Source organism: Sinocyclocheilus grahami, unplaced genomic scaffold, assembly GCF_001515645.1.
Source record: "Sinocyclocheilus grahami isolate Dianchi unplaced genomic scaffold, SAMN03320097.WGS_v1.1 scaffold1075.1, whole genome shotgun sequence".
In the NCBI taxonomy this organism is placed as follows: Eukaryota; Metazoa; Chordata; class Actinopteri; order Cypriniformes; family Cyprinidae; genus Sinocyclocheilus; species Sinocyclocheilus grahami.
The window spans coordinates 77,600-99,070 of NW_015506254.1; the positions used below are offsets into that span (position 1 = coordinate 77,600).

At 35.4% G+C, this 21,471-nt stretch overlaps 1 protein-coding gene and 1 long non-coding RNA gene across 2 annotated transcripts in view; one reads left to right on the forward strand and one right to left on the reverse strand.

The window, feature by feature from the left end:
• Positions 1 to 8,824: 8,824 nt before the first annotated feature.
• Positions 8,825 to 13,381, reverse strand: LOC107566436 (elastase-1-like). Its single transcript, XM_016251899.1, has 8 exons — positions 13,325 to 13,381; positions 13,065 to 13,156; positions 12,609 to 12,709; positions 12,041 to 12,166; positions 9,531 to 9,667; positions 9,306 to 9,448; positions 9,057 to 9,206; positions 8,825 to 8,939 (listed from the first exon to the last, which is right to left on the reverse strand). The coding sequence occupies exons 1-8, from the start codon at positions 13,362 to 13,364 to the stop codon at positions 8,928 to 8,930; spliced, it is 801 nt and encodes a 266-aa protein (XP_016107385.1). The 5' UTR covers positions 13,365 to 13,381; the 3' UTR covers positions 8,825 to 8,927.
• LOC107566440 (uncharacterized) overlaps positions 9,923 to 21,471 on the forward strand; it is a 21,919-nt gene continuing 10,370 nt past the window's right edge. The window contains exons 1-3 of the long non-coding RNA XR_001606510.1: positions 9,923 to 9,934; positions 12,488 to 12,491; positions 20,101 to 20,110. This is a non-coding gene — a long non-coding RNA (uncharacterized lncRNA). The remainder of the gene's footprint in view (positions 9,935 to 12,487; positions 12,492 to 20,100; positions 20,111 to 21,471) is intronic.

Consider the following 21,471-nt stretch of genomic DNA (forward strand, 5'->3'; position numbering starts at 1 on the left):
TAACATTTTGTCAGGTGAATGTTTTTAAATTCTAATGAAGGGAAAATCATACCTTTTCTGTTCTTTTAAAAGAAATTCAAAAGTTCCAAATGACGAAAGCTTGCTTCCGCTTGTGCGCAGATTCTTACAGAACCGAGTTCTAATTGGCCAATCGCCGTTATTCGTGAAATATCTTAAGTAGATCATTTTGACATTTCATTTGCATGATAAGTTTTACATAATACACGTTATTAACCCAAAGGGGGTGGTAAAGGGGGGGATGCCATCCCCCCTCAGTTCGAGCCCTGCCTATATATAAATACACACGTTTGAATTTGAGTGTTACAATATTAATAAATAATAAGACAAAATTGTGTGAAATGTGTTGCTTCATACTGTATCTACACAATCAAATCTTATACAGTTCAGTACAGTAAAATTACAAAAAAACAACCAGAGATGAAATTTGACAGAAAATCAGATATTGTACAACTAGCTGAATATGATAATAGAAGAACAATAAATAATAATAATAATAATAATAATAATAACGGTTTCGTGGTCAGGACTCGTTGGTCAATTATGGCATGTTATTGAAGCCAAATTACAGGTCAAGTGATTCAATGTGCTTCATTGTCTTCCCCTGCCAAAAAAAACGGCTTTGTAGATGCACTTCATCTTTTTGAGCACTAGATAGCAGTAAAAGTGTAGAAAAGCTGTATTAAAGGCCTCATTACTTTCGTAAATTGTGTATAAAACGCTTATGATTTAAACAATGTTTGTACCGTAATGATAAAACATACAAAATAAATCAGTGAATCTTTATAAGTATGTTTCAGTAAACAGATTGTATCAAATGAGATGATTAAAAAAAATACATACTAAATTTTACATTGACTAAACTCATACCTGCAAATTTGCATGATGCAAAAACCATTTTAACAAAAAAGACATTGTCACGTATTGACCTTTCGGCTTAATACAAAACATAAAATCTGTATGTATTTTTCAAATTCAAAAACAAATGCACCTTTAGGCTGAAATATTCTCTACACAAGAAAATGAACACAGTTTAGGTTTGAGTTTCATATGAGCAGGGAATGGAAAACAAGCCCTTTAACAATATACAAAATTAGCACATGCATTCAGTAATAGACAAGCTCATAAGCACAAAATGTTTGTCTATAAATAAGAATAAACCATATTTCTTTTCAGATCTACAGTAACTCCGACCACAGCAGGTTTCATTTTGACTTCCAGCACATTTAGTAGATTAACCTTCATTCTTCTCACTGCATGAAAAAAACCCGCTTGCATAGATGAATTGAATAAATATCATAATATAAAAATAAGACAAATAAATCACAAATCTTTGCAGCTTTTATTTTACATAAAAGGTAATTGTATATTTGTAATTTTTTTTTTTTTTTAGATGTCATTCAATTTAAAGGCTCACTCATATCATATAATAATCAATCAGAACATCTTTATAAGAGAAAACTATATGCCTAATGAAGGGTTTGCTCTTCTGACTCATTTAAAAACTGACTGATCATCTCCTTTTTAAGCTTTCGCTTCTCTTATATGACTAATGAATCTGAATCACACATGCTCAGTCACAGCTACAAGATCTGTTCCTGTGAGCAGTGAGACATCATCATGTGAACTTAAAAGTTTTCTGCATATAGCTGAAAAATATCAGACTGAATGTGAAAAGAAGAAATGCAGTCCTGTTTTGTTATCATAGCTGTCAAAGAAACTTATTTCTGGGAGTGTTGAAGGCCAAATTCACTTCATTCTGAGAGTTGGCGGGGTTTGTTCTGCCTGTCATGTTCAGTCTGACAAACTATTTCAAAACTTTCAGATACACCCACCATTTGAACAACAGGAACTTCATCTCACTGTGTGATCAAATCCATTAGCTATCTGCGCAGATTCAATACTTTTATGAACCAATAAGCTGTAAGTTCCTTACTTTTCTATATTCAAAACTATGCAATTTCCTTCCTTAACAGTCAAAAGTCTGCATAATGAAATCAAAACATGCCCAATGGGCACAACCCTTTTGACATTATGATTATTTACATGATTAGAAATGTCTTTAAAGTTTAGTATTGGTCACAAAATAGAAACAGGAAATTCTGTCAATGACAAAAAAAAAATGCAAGTAGCATTTCCAGTTGTTTTGCTTGTCTTTCTGTCCTCCCCTGTCAAACTTTATGATCTGACATCATAAAGCAGCACAGCAACAGCAGCCACGGCCACCAGAGCAGAGAGAGCCAATCGGATCACAGCTTCGGTGAACCCATAATAGTGGACGTAGTCTAAGGATTGAGAGAAAAATCAAATGTGAATTCTTTTGAGACTTAATCAGTACTAAAGCCGGTTTTAGTACTGATTCCCGTATATTGTAGTTTAGTCTTAGAACACAACTACAGAACTTCAGAACACAAGTCATTCCGGAAATTATGACCATCCATTTGGTAGTAATAACCATAGTATGGTCAAAGAGTTCAAAACATAGTACAGAGGCGTTTTTGGCCTTATTTTGAAATCAGCTTGTGTATTTGTGTACTTTTGTCTGTAATGTCACATTCAACACCAAATCTACGACCTGTCAAAACCAAAACATTTGATAATGAGCTTGGTTCATAGTTTTTAAAAAATGTTATTTTTGCATCAAAACCACATGCTTTATGATGGCTGAAGCAGCTGATAGGTATTACCATTATTTGTTCAGTTGGATTCTGTAAATACTAGGGTATTTTATATCTACCAGTTGCCACTTTTTTGGGAGTTAATTTGGTTGTAGAATTTGGTTGTCACTCCCATGTATTACAAAAGCATGCGTGTACAGAACGGGATTAAAACACTCAAAACAGGAGTGACAATCACATTTAAAGGGATAGTTCATCCCTGAATGAAATCTCTTATCTCACCATCTGAATGTGTCTGACAGAGTTGAGTGATGTCCAGATGTTGAGTCTGGTTGCTGATGGGATTGTTGAGGACACAGCTGTAGGTGTTGTTATCCTGATATTCCACCTCCAGATGTAAAGAGACGCTGCTGCTGAGATCAGACACACTGATGCTGGACAATAAACTGTTTCCTTTGTACCAGGAGAGAGTCACATGACTCACATTCACCACTGAACACAACAGCTCACATCTGGACACTGATGATGGAGGATTTAGTGGACAGTATCTGGTGATCACAGGAATGCGGAGATGAGCTGAAGAACACAAGAAAAAGAGTAAGAGCTTCTTTGTTTGCCAGTGGTTTATTATTTATAAACCCAGAAATGCAAGAAAAATAAAGTTGCAAATGCAAATAAGTTTTGCTTGTGAGACAGTATAAAGTGGCAATTTTGAGAAATAAAGTTGCAATTGAACAATGTAAAGTTGCAAAGTCATCTTATAGAAGGTTATTTTTTCTTGGAGAAACAGGATACAGTGTTGGGTAGTTCCCATATTTCAATCACTATTTGCCTGAACAGAGAAGTGATGACTTTTGCATCCTCAACTTCCTCATCGAAAGGATTTTATTTCTCTTACCTGGTGGTTTAAATCTACTAAAAGCGTGTGTACAAAAAAGTGTTCATTCTGGGCTGAGAATTTAAATATGGCGAAGAGCCTGACCAACATGAAAAGCAACCAACCACAAATGGTTTTGTTTTGAATGACATTTAGGAATGTAGATTATACCACAGTGAGAAACCAAGTGGAAACACTGCCAAGTAACACACCACATTTTAAAATAAAATCATAATTAGGAAAACAACTGTTAATCTTGTAATTAAGTCATTTTTATTTTCATTTGATTCAAAACAGCTTTACAGAAAATCATGTCTTAATACACAATCCTTGGTTTCCTATAGGTTTAAGTGGTGGCCCAACTTACCCCCATATTACCTCATATCCTAAATTACTATTATGTTATTACGTGTATTCATGGTGATTTTATAATATTATGTTTAAAATAAGAATATGAAAAGAGACAGAATTATGCATTATAATAATACTGTGCTTACCATAGACTTTAACAATGAAATCTTTGCTTGAGACCTTATTTTCAATGACGATTTCTACTTTATAAAGTCCATTGAGTTCTGTGCTGACATTTGTGATGGTCAGAGATCCAGTCTGAGAGTCCAGCTTGAGTCTGTCTCTGAATCTCCCATCAGCACCATTGTGAAACGTCTCATTGTGGACTCTGTTGATTTTAGCAATGTGAGTGTCTTAAGGTCCAAACGTCCACAGTAGCACATTATCTCTCTGCAGTTCAGTAACATCCGTGCGTAGAGTGACAGAATCTCCCTCCATCACTGATATGGTCTGTCTTTCATCGATCTCAACACCAAACGCACCTGTGGAACAAACATTGGGAGCACTTTCACAGTCACAACTGATGCTGATTTACTAAAACTGTAACTAAAAAAAACATTTAGAACTTACCAGTTAGATATAATAAGCACAGACAGGAAAAAACAAATGTTTGAAACATTTTGTTTAAGCGGTCACAGACTGCTCGAATAACCCTCCACAAGTCTAAAACAGCAGACACTTATTTGAAACGAACTCTGAACCTGTTTCTACACAAGAGAGGTGCAGTTCCTTGTTTAGCGGTGAAGTCGTGTAGAGCAACTGTACAGTCAGTATTTGTGTCTAATTATGTGTATAAACCATCTTGCCATTGTTACTGCTCATGAAAACAATAGCCCTTATTTTTGTCAAATGTACTTCGTTTTTGAATGTGTTTATATACATTTAATGTCAAATGTAGAAATACTGGATTTAAAATGTCTACCTTTCAATCTTTCAATCAAAACTAACAAATAGTCCCATAACAACATATTGATCGAAATATGTGTAGAACTCAGACTGGTATAGTCTAAAAGAATATATGTTTATTATAAAGGTTATAAGTCAAGTCATGGGTGAAAAGTTATACTTAAATCCTATTGTGGACTAATGGTTAGAGAGTCGGATTTGTAACCCGAAGGTCGTGGGTTTGAGTCTTGGTACCAATGGGGATTGTTGGTGGGGGGAGTGAATGTGGGGTGCTCTCTTCCACCCTCAATACAATGACTGAGGTGAGACCCTTGAGCAAGGCACCGAACCCCCAACTGGTCCCCAGGCACTGGTGCAAATGGCTGCCCACTGCTCCGTGTGTGTGTTCACATGCAGTGTGTGTGTGTGTGTGCACTTGGATGGGTTAAATGCAGAGCACAATTTCCGAGTATGGGTTACCATACTTGGCAAATGTCACAACTTTCACTTCACTTTTCACTCATTTGTTTTGTTCATTACAAATTAACTGGCCATAAAGGGACATGTTATGTTTATATGTCCATATATATGATTATATGTTCAAATCTCAAAGTAGAACTTGAATCTCTGTCTCTAAAGTCTATTCCTGAGTCTGGCAAACATGAGTTCAATGGCAAATGGACACTGATCTGTGATCAGGTTTCTCCTTTCATTAGGATAGGCCTATCCGTTGCCCTCATGAGTACAATAACAAAAACTACAAGCAAGAATACTAGTTCATACTGTTTGGATACCACCAGCAATTCATTCAGTTCATATTTTAGGTTTTTAAACCTAAGAGGCCTCTCCTCAACCACCACCAGTGTGCAGCATCCACTTGGATGATGCGACGGCAGCCACAGGACAAGGGCGCCAGTGCGCTCACCACACACTAGCTACAGGTGGAGAGGAGAGAGAGTCATAGAGCCAATCAAGTGGTTGGGGATTATTAGGAAGCCATGATAGACAAGGGCCAGGGGGACAATTTGGCCAGGACACTGGGGTTACACCCTGTCTCTTTACGAGAAGTACCATGGGATTTTTAATGACCACAGAGAGTCAGGACCTCTGTTTAACGTCTCATCTGAAAGACGGTGCTTTTTGTCAGTATAGTGTCCCCATCACTACATTGGGGAGTTAGGACCCACACAGACCACAGGGTAAGCACCCCCTGCTGGCCTCACTAACACCTCTTCCAACAGCAACCTAGTTTTCCCAGGAGGTCTCCCATCCAGGTACTGACCAGCTCAACCCTGCTTAGCTTCAGTGGGCAACCAGTCTTGGGCTGCAGGGTGATATGGCTGTCATAAACTCAAATTTTGAAAACCATAAAGACATTCATGAGCATTTTATAGAAACCTGCAGTTTCTTAAGAACAAGTACACAAGAAATAGGCTAATTTAAAAATAGGCCAAATTGGTTCTGTTTTGTTATGTTTTAAGTGCAAATACTGAACGTCCAAGCTTGGACAAAATCCACAAATGACAACATCTAGGTTCATTATATGATTAATTCCATAGCCTAGTATTCATTGTACTCTATAGTATTTAGTGGATGTACTATTAAGATAATAACCTAATCCTTACAATTTTATATGTTGACTGCATGCAGCAATAATATTTTGTTTTCATAGAGTTGACTGATTTTGAAAACTTTCAGCTACTGTTACTGTTTGTTCTTTAGGGGTGTTTGGCGAGACGAAAAAGGTGTCAGTGAAGGAGGGAGATTCTCTCACTCTACACACTGATGTCACTGAAATACAAAGAATATTTTTGTTGATGTGGATGTATGGATCTCAAAACACTATTATCGCCAAAATCGATGGGAATACTCAGGCAGTCTCTTTGTACGACGTTGATGATGGGAGGTTTGAAGACAGACTGCAGTTGGACAGTCAGACTGGATCTCTGACCATCAGCGACATCAGAACCAAACACTCTGAAGTTTATCATTTGAAGATCATCAGCAACGAGACCTTCCTCAAGAAATTCAGTGTTACTGTCCATGGTGAGTAGCTCGGATCTGTTTAATTATAGGCCAAATTTCTGAGCAAGTTTGCACAATCTGCAACTGGAAAACTGCTAATTACAGTGTTAAAATGTGTACTTTTCTATTACTGAGATTGTTCATTATTTTTTTTTTCCTTCTACATATTAAGTTTGTAATAATTTCTTTTTTCCTTGTGTCCGGGAAGGAGGGAGATTCGGTCATGCTACACAATGATACTGCAGTACAAAAAGTTGATCTGATGCTGTGGATGTTTGGACCTGAAGACGGTCTCATTTCATTGCTAGATGTGACATAAATAAAGCAAGTTTCTGTACATATGATGGTGCTGAAGGGAAATTCAGAAACAAATTGAAACTGGATCATCAAACTGGATCTCTGACCACCAATAACAGCACAACTGGACACACCAGAGTTTATAAACTTCTGATCATCAGCAGCCGAGAGACCAAATACAAGAGATTCAAAGTTACAATCCATGGTGAGTAACATGGTGATCATATTTATTTGAATTGTGCTGTCTCCAGTTTTAACAAACTTTTGGGCTCAGTAAAGTGACAAATTCCTAATAATGTGTATTCTTCAACACCTCACTTACTTTGATTGTAACTGATCAGATTTGATATTTAAACATGATTATCTTTGTGCATTAATATAGCTGTCATCAACTTTTTAACCTTTTGTGATTCTTCACAGTGAGTGAAAGAAATCCAGACAGAGGGCCTGTGCAGGAGGGAATCCCCTTAATACAAATATAAAAATCATAACAGTAATATAGTAACTATGAATTCAGACAGTATTGCACATTTTTGTATGACTTTACATGCGCTGTAAAAAATTACCGTGAATTTAACGGTAAAAAACTGTAAAAATGCTACAGTAAAAACCTGTTAAATGGTTAACGGTAAGTTCCCCTACTATATACGGTGAAAAACTGTATTGGACATTACATGTAATTTTACGGTAGTATACCATTTTTGGAAGTGAAAAAGAATGTATAATTTACAGTGAATAACCGTAAATTGACATTCCCAAAATTTGATGATTTTGTTGAAATAACTGTTTCTTCTTAGTTTTTTCTTATCCGTTTTTGTATATTATGGTTGTATGTTACCTAATAACATACATTATCTAATGTTGTTAAATTAATGTTTATTGCATTATTTAAGTTTCATGTGTGTTTCCATGATGGTGTTTTGTGTTTGTGTGAATGTGTCATTGTCAGTGTCTGTGCACCTTCTATATAAGTTATTATTTAAAAGCTGCTTGTGATAGGCTTTGGTTCATAATGTGACTTTCATCACCACCTGCTTTTGGTGGTTATCAGTGTATTACAAAGGTACAAAAGTTTCAGTACTTCAATAAGTTGGTATATTAAAACCGTAAAACCTAAAATGTGGCTACTGTATTTTTCACGGTAAAATTCTGGCAACCACAGCTGCCGTTTTTTTTACCGTAAATTTTACGGAATTTGTTTTACAGTGTACCCAATAATGGGGAATCTATTATTCACGTTTTACTTTGGTGCATGTGAACAAAAAAAAAAGTGTTTTAACAGAACATATTTTGTTATACATGAATTTACTTTACTACATAAAACAGTTTGTTGGTATATGAACTTTATACCATAGTATATGAACTATATACTGTGTTGTTATTTCTTACTGTATGATTTGTATATGAAAAGTGAAAAGTTATAGTTAAAATGAAAATGCATTACAGGTAACAGAACAAGTGCATGGCAGGTCTTTTAGACTTACACTGCAAATGCAATATTTAATGTACATACCTATTTTAACATATCAGAATTTCTCCATTCATCACAATGTCAAACATCGCAATTTCAGGTTATCAATTTCATATCAACCACATTTCAATTATCTTATCATTCAGTGTTTGATATCTCATTTCATTTATTGCCAACTGTGTATGGACTCTTCTTGTGTTTAATTTTGAAAGTGACTCTACTTTTAGGGTTCAAATGTTTATGGTGAGAGTTTTTGAGGACACAAATAATTTCAAAAGCAGCCCAAGTTTAGAGGTAAAGTTTACTGTATGTATTTTTGACCATTGCAGATGTTAAAGCTTGGTAAATGGAGGATGTTTGTCTTTCATCCTCTCAGGTTTCCTCCTTATCCAATGATCTGATGTGAACAAAATGGCACAAGAAAAACAGAGTATTATAAGATACAGTCATGATCTTTAGTGTCTGTTAGCTCCTATGTAAAGTTTATTATTGTGATCTCATGAATTGCACTTACGCCACTAATCCAGCTGATGTATGCAGACACACGAGTGAAGACTGTTGGCTTCTTGTAGGCGTTACAACCCGATGAAGACACAAAGCTGGTCACACCGTGAACCACGTACTGACCACTGACCTGACAGTTTAGAGGACCACCAGAGTCACCCTAAAAACAACCCAACAGGAGCCAAAATTAGACTTTTTTTCCGCAGAACCAAACGACTTCTCATATTTTATGATCTGTTTGAGAGTTAGTCTTTCTCACCTGGCATCCAGACTCACTTCCGCCACCAGCACAAACCATAGTGTTCTTCACGGTGCTTCCCCACCAGTCGCTACGAGAGCAGGTACTGTGGTCGACCACGGGCAGAGAGGCCTGTTTCAGCTGAGCCGAGAGCGACCCACCAGCTGCACGAAGATCAGAGGAGAGAAATGAAATAAAAATGAGTCAGAAATGATTTCAGGTTGTTGTACTTGAAGCTAAACTGACTCTGTGTGCGGCCCCAGCCAGTGATGTAACAGGGGTTGTTGTGGGGTAGAACTTGTCCAGAGGGTGGCAGGCTGGCCAGCTGCACGTATGAGTTCAGAGAGGCGTCGGAGGACAGACGCAGAAGGGCGATATCATATCTGAAATGCACAGAATGGACAGTGTACAAGTCACATTTCACACATTTATGATGCTAGGGGGCGCTATAACTTTGAAACGATCATGTACGTTGTGTTGATGTGTGTAATTGTACATTTATGTTGCATTAACATTAAGTCTAAAAGTTGATACAGTCAAGTAAGTGGTGTTGATATTACGTGGAATTGTTGATATAGTTGTATATACTGTGTCAAAGTTGTATTGCGTGATTATTGATATATGATATGTTGAAATTACTGTTTTTTAATGTGTGAGGAATAATTAGTCAGCTGATCATTATTCCCATACAGCAAAAAAAACAAACAATTTTTTTCCCCCAAATATATATAGTATAGTAAATATATTTGCTGTCAATCTATATTTTGTAAATTTATGTATTTCAATCCGAGAATATACATTCACATAGGCCACACATTTTACAATGTTTAAAAAAAAAAAAAATTCTCAAAAGAGACAGTTAGTGGCATAACTATACATGTTAAACAAAGTAATACTGTTTGTGTGCACCTTATAACAAGGCATGATAAGTTTGTGGGATTGTTTTGCACAAAGTATTATACATTCCTAAAAAGTCCATAAACATAAAATAACTTGGAAAAAAATCATTTGAAAATTTGTAATTACTTTATACTCGCAGTTTGTGAAAATGTTATAAATAGTCAGAAAATGTTAAAAAATCTTAAATACAGTTTTATTTATCATATGTTCTCATATTTAGTGTTTATTTTGAATGTGTTTGTAAAGTCATAATTTTGTTATAATCCTATTTCGATCTGTTTACTGTTTGCAATAGTTACTATTTGTATTTCATAGTGTGATTTTTGGTGAATTGTACACCTATTAATAAACTAGGGTAAGTTTGATCCTCAAACATCATTGCAATTTTTAATTATGATATTAATATATGGAAACCACGACAATTAAAAAACAAAAACATACACAAATATATTGTCCCTGTTTTTTAATTTGTAGATAATCACAAGTGAGGTTTCAATTATATTTTGACCACTGAATTAGGAAATGTCCCTGGTTTTAATTTCAGAAATCTGGTTACCTTATGGAGTACTAGTTGCTTGACAGTTATTAATTAACAAATCTCTAGCTGAATGCCGCGATTACCCATAATCAAGCAGTTCAGAGAACCACGAAGATGAAGCCTAAGCTGGTTTTACCTGGTCGTCCAGCCTGGTCATAGCTGGTCAGCAGGTTGGTTTTAAGTTTTGGCCACTTCTTTAACTGGTAAGGCTGGGAGACCAACTCAAACCAGCTAAGACCACATCTTAGGCTGGTTTTAGCTGTGTGTGTTTTTTCAGCAGGATATAAATACAGTCGAGTATGTTGAGTTAAAGTTGAATTGCTGAGGCTGTGAGATATGTGTAATTGTCAGTATAATACTGTTGTATTTAAAGTTATGTATGATACAGTCTAGTTAGTGTTGCGTGTAATTGACGATATAGTCGTATATTGTGTATAATTGTTGCCACAGTCGTGACTCGTGTAGCCTATGCTGTGTATATTAGGGGTGTAACGATTCACTCGTTTTCTCGATGCATCGATTACAAACAGATCTTGAAACATAGATTTTTGAATCGTGAATTGTCGATTTCAGACAGTAATCGATTTGAAATGCTAAGAATCGAATGAATCGCGATTTCAATAGCGATTCAATGCTTTCAAAATATGCACACATTAAATTATTACAGGCACGAATTAATGAAGACCTTGAACAGTGTTCAGGCCTCGCATCTCTCCTTCATGTGCTGCACTATTTACCGCCTGTGACTGTCGCAGGATTGCGCTCCCGCTCCGTTTGTCTTCACTGACACATTTTTGGGCAGCTGATGTGTGATCTCTCCTTAGTACTCGTGGCCAGTAATGCTAAAGTGAAGTAGTTTTACTTTTCTTCTGTAATTTTTCAATGGCTCTCTGTCATACCGACGGACGACATTACCTGAGCAGTCGAAGGCTGCGCATTTATTGCATGGACGGAGCAAAAATGTAAGTGTCTAAAGCATATGCACAGTTCCATTGAATGATAAATGTGTTCTAACAATGTCGTTCAACCGAATGTACAAAGGAAACTGTTAAAATAACCACAGCATTAACAAAAACCTTGAAATAAGAGCCATAACCATAAAGAACCATTTCAATAATCCTGTGAATGCACTTAAAGAATGCAGAATCGAATCGTTAATCGAATCGAATTTAATTGTGAATCGAATTGAATTGAATCGTTCTGAATTAGCAAAAATCGTTCTTGTATCGAATCGAAAACCTATGAATCGTGAATCGAATCGATTCGCTGCCTACCCAAAGATTCACAGCCCTAGTGTACATATGTAATGTTTACACACCCAGAAGCCACGCTGTTGCTGTTCCAGTTGGGGTGGATGTAGACGGTGCTGACGCTCATGTACTGTTCGCGACCCTCCTGGTTGTAGATGTCGTGGTCGCCCAGAACGACACGCCAAGTTCTCGAGCTGCACAAGTTTAAGTGAACACAGGTAGAGTCAGGAAACAAGTGTACACTACACTTGTGGATTTATTACATTACGTTTGCACTGACGCTGTCCTTAAGGCGAGAAAATTATCAGAAATGTCTCAGTTTTGTTTTTTATTAACAATCTACACTCTTAAAAATAAAGGCGCTTCAAAAGGTTCTTCAAGCGATGCCATAGAAGAACCATTTTTGGTTCCACAAATAACCATTCAGTCAAAGGTTCTTTAAAGAACCATCTCTTTCTTACCTTTTTGTAATCTGAAGAACCTTCTTTCGCCACAAAAAACCTTTTGTAAAACAGAAAGGTTCTTCAGATGTTAAAGGTTCTTTAGGGAACCATTTAGACAAAAAGGTTCTTCTTTGGCATCGTGAAGCACCATTATTTTTAAGAGTGTAGGTACAGATAACCCTGGATTCATTACGTGTCGACGCAGTGGGCAGCAGTCATCACCCATCTAGTTCTGATCAGAGTCCCACCACAGGTATGATAGTAGCTGCCACCCGACAGGTACTGGAGAGAGATCTGGGAAAGAGACAATGACTTTGTTACAATTAGAAGATTTGAGGGGGAAAACATTTCAATATGACTTTTAAACTTGAAAAAAAAATAACCCAAGAAGCTGACTAGACTTTATTTATGCTGAAGAATGCGGCTTCAAATGGTTTTACTTGTTATAAAGCTGGTTTTAAATGATCATTATGGTGGGGCTGATGCCAACCTGCCTTTTAAACCATCTTTGTCAAGATTGTTAGTGAGACAGTAACTAATCTTCTACCATATTAAGAAAAACAGCTTGACCACTTGAACCTTAACCTTGTCCATTTAGTCGTGGAAAATCATCAAGACAGCTTATTGAGTTATTGTTCAAATGTTTTACCTGCCATGGCCAAGAGTTGGGTTTTGCCACCGCTCCACCAACGACCCTCTCCTCAGGGGCCTGCTCCTCCAGATATCTGGGCTCAGCCAGCGCTGGACACAAAAAACACACTTAGACATGTTAAAATTGCAGTATTATTGTAGTTTGAGTCCATATAGACTCAATTTTTTAAGTTCTGAGTATTGCATGCATTTGTTAACTTGGCAAAATCTAAGCTAAATACAAATGATTCTCTCGATAGAAACAGACAAACGTCTTACCCAGGGCGGCCAGCACGCTTAACAACAGGATCCTCAGCATGTTTGCAGTCTGTCTGAACTTTCTGCCCTCTGAACACTTCTGTCATCCATATATACACCCACAGTTCACAAAACAGGTGTTTTCTCATGGCTGATGCCCACAGGTGTGTGAATCCCACAGATTTCACCACTGCCAAGGCCAATGTTCCAGTTGCAGAATAAACTTGCTTATCAAGCTTGACAGAAATGCTTGACTTGAATTAACTTTGATTTAATTCAGTTCAGTACCTCTCTTATGCTCCTGATAGAAAGTTCATGTACGGTTTAATTTAATGCATACATTTCTACATGCCACTTTTTTTAAGTTCAACAAAAGACTTTTTAATATATTATAATATAATATTATTTATTTGTTAATATATTATGTATTATATAATATAATACATTTTATTTAACTATATTTTAGGTAAGTTTTACTTACAAAATTTCATGTATGGATAATGATTATTATTAATTAAATTGTCATTTTGTTTAGCTTTGAGCAGCTTTGTAGTTTATTCTGCCCTCTGAACACTTCGGTCATCCATATATACGCCCACAGTTCACAAAACAGGTGTTTTCTCATGGCTGATGCCCACAGGTGTGTGAATCCCACAGATTTCACCACTGCCAAGGCCAATGTTCCAGTTGCAGAATAAACTTGCTTATCAAGCTTGACAGAAATGCTTGACTTGAATTAACTTTGATTTAATTCAGTTCAGTACCTCTCTTATGCTCCTGATAGAAAGTTCATGTACGGTTTAATTTAATGCATACATTTCTACATGCCACTTTTTTTAAGTTCAACAAAAGACTTTTTAATATATTATAATATTATATTATTTATTTCTTAATATATTATGTATTATATAATATATAATTCATTTTATTTAACTATATTTTAGGTAAGTTTTACTTACAAAATTCCATATATGGATAATGATTATTATTAATTAAATTGTCATTTTGTTTATGTAACTTTAGATGCAGAATTTTATATATATATATACATACCCACACATACATACATATATATCAGAATCAGAACGAGCTTTATTGCCAAGTGTGTTTGCGCATACAAGGAATTTGTTCTGGTGACAAATGCTTCTAGTACACAGAGACAGCAACAACACACAGATAATAAGAAATAAAGATATGTGAATAACCCCCCCCCCCACACACACACACACACACATACTGTACATACATGCATAACTTGTGTCAATTTATGCTGACGGATCTGTTCCTTTGTGAAAGGTAGGGAGTGTGTTTGCAGGTTCACTGCTGATATTGATAAGGAAACGGTGGCCTCCGCATGATAAGACTTACATATATTTGGCATTTCCAGGAGCTTCCAGGAGTCACAAATGTCCCCTGTAGGAGGGGAATTGATTATTTATGTCCTCCTAAACTTTAATATTTCATGTAGAGCACAGAGATCTTACAACTCAGGTGACTAAAGAGACCTCATATGTTACAAGACTGCTAAAAACACATTTACTATAACTGTAAAGTGCAGCATCTGTGTTGTCACAGTAATGTTACTGAATTAGTGTAAAGAGAATTCATCCTGCTGTCGGAGTAACTTCAACTGCTCGAATGGGGTTCCAGGACAGTTTTTCTGCTGAACACTAGAGAGAGGCAGTGCACAGCATACTGAAACCTGCACATTGAATGTATTATTTTCTGGCCAACGGTGTGGCTCAGAGGCTTCTTTTACCTTCTATTCTTTTTCACTGTTGAAGCAAACATCATATAGATACATAGATGTGTATGAATGGATAAATGGATAGATGTACTACACAGGTAATCTATTTGCTTCACTCTGATTCTGTGTTTTGAAGAGTTGCTGACCACCGCTGACCTCAATGTGATGACGTGACCTTTCACTATGACTGAAAACATTTATTCTTCTCACTTCTTTTCAAAGGTCTTATCTCGAACATAGTTTTCTCTTACTGTATTTTTGAAGATTTCTCAAGATGAATGTTAATAGATTATGCATAATTTTTCAAGTAAATATAATGTAAATATTTAAAAAACTATTTGAAACTATATGAAATGTATCTAATATTAAAATAAACAAAAGTTTTTATAATATTATATAATAATGAAATATTTAATTTTATATATTTAACTTATGTAACAAAATGATATAATATATAACTTATATAATATAATTATAACATAATTTAAAATAAAACAAAAAATAAATAAATACCTCCCACAAAATTGGCCATTTTTTTGTAAACAAATAGATATGATATATTATGTTATTGTATAATATTTAAATGTGAATAAATGTGACTATTTCAATTTGAATATCATATTTCTTAAAAATATGACTAAGCGGCAGTAAGTAAATAATGAACAGAAGAGGGCCCAAAACTGAACCTTGGGGAACACAAGTGGTAACTAGAGATGGCTTTGATTGAAAATGTTCAAGTTGTACAAACTGAGTGCTAGGAGGATGTTATGAGAAATTTTATCAAAGGCTGCACTCAGATTGAGTCAACAGACCAGAACCTGCTGCCATTAACAGGTCATTAGCGATGTTGACAAGAATAGTTTCTGTGCTATGATGTGGACGAAAACCAGATTGAATATTATTGAATAGTTATCTTTTATATAGTTAATTTTTATATAGTTTAAGAAGAAAAAACACCATAACAACTAAATAATGAAGGAAAGTAGGATGACACGTAAAAAAAAAAAATTCAGGCCTTCTATACAAATACAAATTTTGAGTTTGAACATCGTAACAACGTTTTTAAGCTAAAAAACACGAACAGTAGGGCATTTACCAGACTGACTCAACACATGAGAATCTTTCATTGTTTCTTGCATGAATGTCTCTTTGACATTGACCTTCACTTTGGTTTTAGCTTCATTTAGTTCATTCCCAGCTCAGTCTTCAGTCCTGAGCTCATAAAAACTTCATTCACACCACTTCACGATGCAAACAGCCACCGTCCAAAACTCGCACAAAAGATCTGAGCACAATAGGAAGGCCAAATCACCTTTTATACTGTCACTAATTAAAGCAGAAGTCATTAAAGTGCTGCGTTTGGATTATTCTCTTATCAGAGTCCATTAGAAAGATAGCCGTCCTGACTGGTAATTGAGCCGGCGCTGATGCCAACATTTGGGCCTTTGGGATGAGACCAGGCGCGGCCCGTCCACGGCTCTACCACTTCACACGGGCTTCAGTTCCATCATCTGTCGCTCTCAATGCACCTCTGAGAATCATGCGTGAATCAAACTTGCGGATCAGATGGGAAGGATGTTTTAATTAAAGATTTTGGTTCATGATAGAATGTCATCACTTAATGAAGGGAGGATTTGAGCTCCCTGAAATGAGTTTGTGAAGTTTGAAAGTTAATGACTTGTGCTGATGAAATTCAAGGGGGGACTTCAGAATGTTTCAGAGAGGTTTCCATGTACGGAGAATGAAACAAGTCCAGATTTAGTGAGAACTTGGTCACATCAGACTTTCAAACATTTAGATAACCCCAAAAAGTTGGAGTAAATGATCTAAATGGTTCACAGGAAAATACCCTGTGCTTTGATATTTTCCATGTACACTATGTAAAACACCAATTTTCAGGTTGTGGTTGAAACTGAATCTTTGAAATCTGAAAATGTATTTCATAATCTTTTTGGTTCATCTGATACATTTTAAAGCTAAAACAGTGGGGAAAGTCTCTTGTTAGATAGCAGATGACTTGATTTGCTGTAGATGTTTCAGAATTTTAGATGAAGAGAAATGGTAAAAACCAGGGCTAATGTCTCTTTGCAAACAGCCTAAAACCAGCTGTAAAAATTAATTTTAACTTTTGAGTTATATCAGAGTTCTTTGTAGAGGTTATATATAGATTATGCCAATAACTTATACAATATTTATTTGTTTATTTTGCTTTTTTACTTCTGATCATTTTAATTTATAAAATTAAATGCATAATTTATTGTTAAATATTTAGCATTTTATTTAATATTTTTATTGACTATATTAAATAGTAATTATATTTGATAACTATATATATATATATATATATACACACACATACATATATATAATGTGTTTTACTTGTAATGATATATATATATATATATATATATATATAAATGTTATTTTATTTACATATATTTTTATATTATTATTTTTTAAATTTTATATATATATATATATATATATATAAATAAAAAATGTATTGTTATTTGTATATATCATATATTTTTTTAGAATTTTATAAAATAACATTTATTGTGTTAAATATTACATTACATTTTTTGTAAAGTATTTAATATTTGTGAAAATGTTTTTGTGCAACACGTACTGTAGAATGACCCTCACACAATAATTATTTTATCACCTTCTCTCTTTGTACTTGTAGCGGGAAACTCAACGCCACATTGGGAGATTTTTTCCTTTGCTGGTAGCGCCTCGCAGTCTGGTGAGCTGCAAAGAATGTGGCAGATCCCTTGGGGTTCGAGTACACGCTCTGAACGTCCATCACACACACTGGCCGTGACCCCCACGGACGGACGTCCCCTGAGCGCTTTGATGCAGGTTCATGGTCTGAAAGACCTCAGAGCTCGTCACTGTGCGTCATGTCAACAACCGCATGTTCCCTCAGAGACACTTCACATTCACAGAGGTCAAACACGCTTCATGTTTCTTTAGTCACATACATATTTGATAGCTCTCAGAATATATGGATTATGGATGTTATTAGGGCTGTAACAATATACTGTTTTACAATATAGCAGAATACAAGAAGTTTAAAGTTAAAATATGGTCACACATGGAAATGAAACACATTATTTAAAAATATACAATATTTAAAACTTTTTAAATGTATATAGTCAGGGACATCAGACTGCAATATGTGTCATTCTGTAATACCAAATTTAGCGTTTTAATGTACAATACTTTTTGTTAACTGTTTATCATATATCTTAGAAATAATGATTTAAAAAGTACAATTTTAACTCTATTTTGGCTTTGTTTAATTTATTGTGAGAGCATCGTAACATGAGATCAGTATTATGCATCGAACTAAATCTGACTTGTAATTTGCGGTGTTATTTTAATATTGAGATGATATATATATTTTGAAACAATTTTTTTTACATTTAAAATTTTGCCTTTTTAATTTAGTAATTTAATTTATAGAATTTTTAGTAATTTTTGGTGTTTTTGTCATTTTTAGTAGTTTTTGTTTTGTGTCTATATAGTTAATTTTTCAGTTTTAGATTTATTATTTTTGTACATGAAGTTAAACTCAATTAAAAATAATAAATGTTGCCTTGGCAATTTGCTGAAATAAAAAAAAGTTTTTCATATTTTATTTTATTTCAATTAATGTTTATTTTATTTTAATTAAATCTCTTTTAATAGTCTTAATTTTAGTTAACTTTAATAACCCTGGTGTATTGGTACACTCCTATATGTTGATTTAGAAGCGTTTATTTTACATTTAGGGTGATTTGAACAAACCCAAACAAGTATTCAATTTGGACCAGTGTGTAACAGTTAGAATACTCAAGCAATCGCATAGCAGCACACTAAAAATACATTCAGAACATCTTAGATGTCCTAGCAACCACTTACTATCTTAGTGAGGGTTTGTAAACATAAAAATCTAGTTATACATTCAGATATTCAAGATTTCAACTGGGATTCAATTTATTTGCAGCGTAAAGACCGAAAATCACACAGATTAGAGGCAACCCATCATCAGAAGATTGTGAATCGGCACTTTGGCAGTTTGGATTTTAAAATGTGAGCAAGACAGCTCTGCATTTCCATAAATGATCTGAGCGAAGCGCCGGGTGATGTTTTGATTGATTGGCGCTGGCTGAACTTCAGACACGCAGCATATTGACTTCAGAATTCCTCTTCTGTCTGTGGGTGGTCTAGACAGAGTGATGTCACAGGTCAGGGTTGTATGACCATGTTGAAAGCGGCCAACGCAAGACCGAGAGCAAGGCTGAGCAGCAATCAGTGACCCTGAAACTGCTCAGGCGTCAAAATCAATCAACAGAGCATCGCACGCAGAAGAACTGAGAGCTGCTTGTTCATCAGGAGTTCTTTACATTGTGAGGTTTGCATATCTATCTATCTATCTGTCTGTCCGTCCGTCCGTCCGTCCGTCCATCTATCTATCTATCTATCTATCTATCTATCTATCTATCTATCCATCCGTCCGTCCGTCCGTCCGTCCATCCATCCATCCATCTATCAATTCATCTATCTGTCTGTCCATCTATCTATCTATCTATCTATCTATCTATCTATCTATCTATCCATCCGTCCGTCCGTCCGTCCGTCCATCCATCCATCCATCTATCAATTCATCTATCTGTCTGTCCATCTATCTATCTATCTATCTATCTATCTATCTATCTATCTATCTATCTATCTATCTATCTATCTATCTATCTATCTATCAATTCATCTATGTCTGTCCATCCATCTCTCTATCTCTCTATCTCTCTATCTATCTATCTATCTGTCTGTCTGTCTGTCTGTCTGTCTGTCTGTCTGTCTGTCTATATATCTGTCTGTCCTTCTATCTATCAATATTTATATCAATTCGTCTGTCTGTATATCTGTGTGTCTTTATATTCGTCTGTCTGTATAAAATCTAAAAAAGCAGTTTCATTTTATCTTTGGGGTTTGGGTTACTTTGTTGTCTTAGACTTTGCTTTAAACAAAAACAATAGAAGTTTATAGGTTATCCTTATTTAATTAGTTAAGGAAATGTGTGTGTGTGTGTGTGTGTGTGTGTACGGGTTTTTGTGACAAATGAGGACATACATTTGTATAATGACAAAGGTATGACATAGGTATTACAAGGAGAAGGTGACTTTTCAGGACATTACCCTTTGTCTCCACTTTTCAAAACGCTTATAAATCACACAGAATGGAGTGTATTGAAAATCTGAAATAGCAGAAAGTCACCTGTGAGGGGTAGGTTTAGGGGTAGGGTTGGTGTAGGGCAATAGAATATACGGTCTGTACAGTATAAAAACCATTACACCTATGGGATGTCCCCACTTTTCACAAATGTAAACCTGAGTGTGTGTGTGTGTGTGTGATATCAATGTCTTCATGCATCCTGACACTGGTGAAAATGATCCACGGGCCAATTTGCAACCTTTAATTGCAATTAAACCACAACAGAAGCGATCGATAAGAGCCTGCTAACTATATCAGCCTGTGTGCGCGCACACCTTGAGCTTTTTCGTCATCACGCTCTCCTCTTACAGTTTTTCTCAGTTGCTTTGGTGCATTTCTCGAATCATCTGTAATATTTGCAAAAAAGTATGTGCATTTCTCAAAACAATTCGTACAAACAGCATGACACAATAGATTACCTGCAAAAGCCTGTAACTTACTCAGAATCTTTAGTTCATCTCTCAAAAGTAAGTATTTATGTCAATGAACATATCAGTGCCATCAGAATGAAAAGTCCTTGTGTCGTTGTTCACAAACAAGATGCAACACTTTGTTAGTATTACCTGCTGTAAACTATGGCAACATTTTGGTTGACAGTTACTGTACTGAACAGTATGCCATATGCTTATGTATGCCATATATCCATTTCAAAAGTACAAATTTACTGTATGTGAGATATTGATTGAAAGAGACCGGATAGAATTCCCAGTTACACTTTTACTAGTGGTCTGACCAAAAAAAAAAAACACATTACAATGTCATTGTGATATAGAAAAGGAAAAAGAAATATGGGCACAAAGATGAAAATAAAAAAAATAAGAAAGCCCATTGTCAGAATATGTAACTCTTGTGTTGTCCTCTGTCTATACAGTATATGCTTTCCAACTGAAGATTCATGAGATGAACCTTTGAGCTATTTCAGAGAAACGGTTTATCATTGGTTGATCTACATTCTCTTCATTAGTGAAAGTCAAGATTCACTTGCACAATTCATGCAAAATTGACAAAAAGTCTAATTATAATGTGTAAAAAATGTGCTTGACACTTTATGACAACTAGATGAACCATTTTGCATTTAATGACTTATACGATGAACTAAAGACTAGATGTTTTGAGGGGTAAGACTATTGCACAGAAAACTATATAATACATTTTGAGCAACATG

Excerpts from the sequence above, each read along its gene's own strand:
- LOC107566436 (XM_016251899.1), bottom strand. The coding sequence starts at position 13,364 with ATGCTGAGGATCCTGTTGTTAAGCGTGCTGGCCGCCCTGG. Across the intron at positions 12,710-13,064 it reads CCAACTCTTGGCCATGGCAG|ATCTCTCTCCAGTACCTGTC; the intron begins GTAAAACATTTG and ends TCTCTTTCCCAG. Across the intron at positions 9,449-9,530 it reads TGGCTGGGGCCGCACACAGA|CTGGTGGGTCGCTCTCGGCT; the intron begins GTCAGTTTAGCT and ends ATCTTCGTGCAG.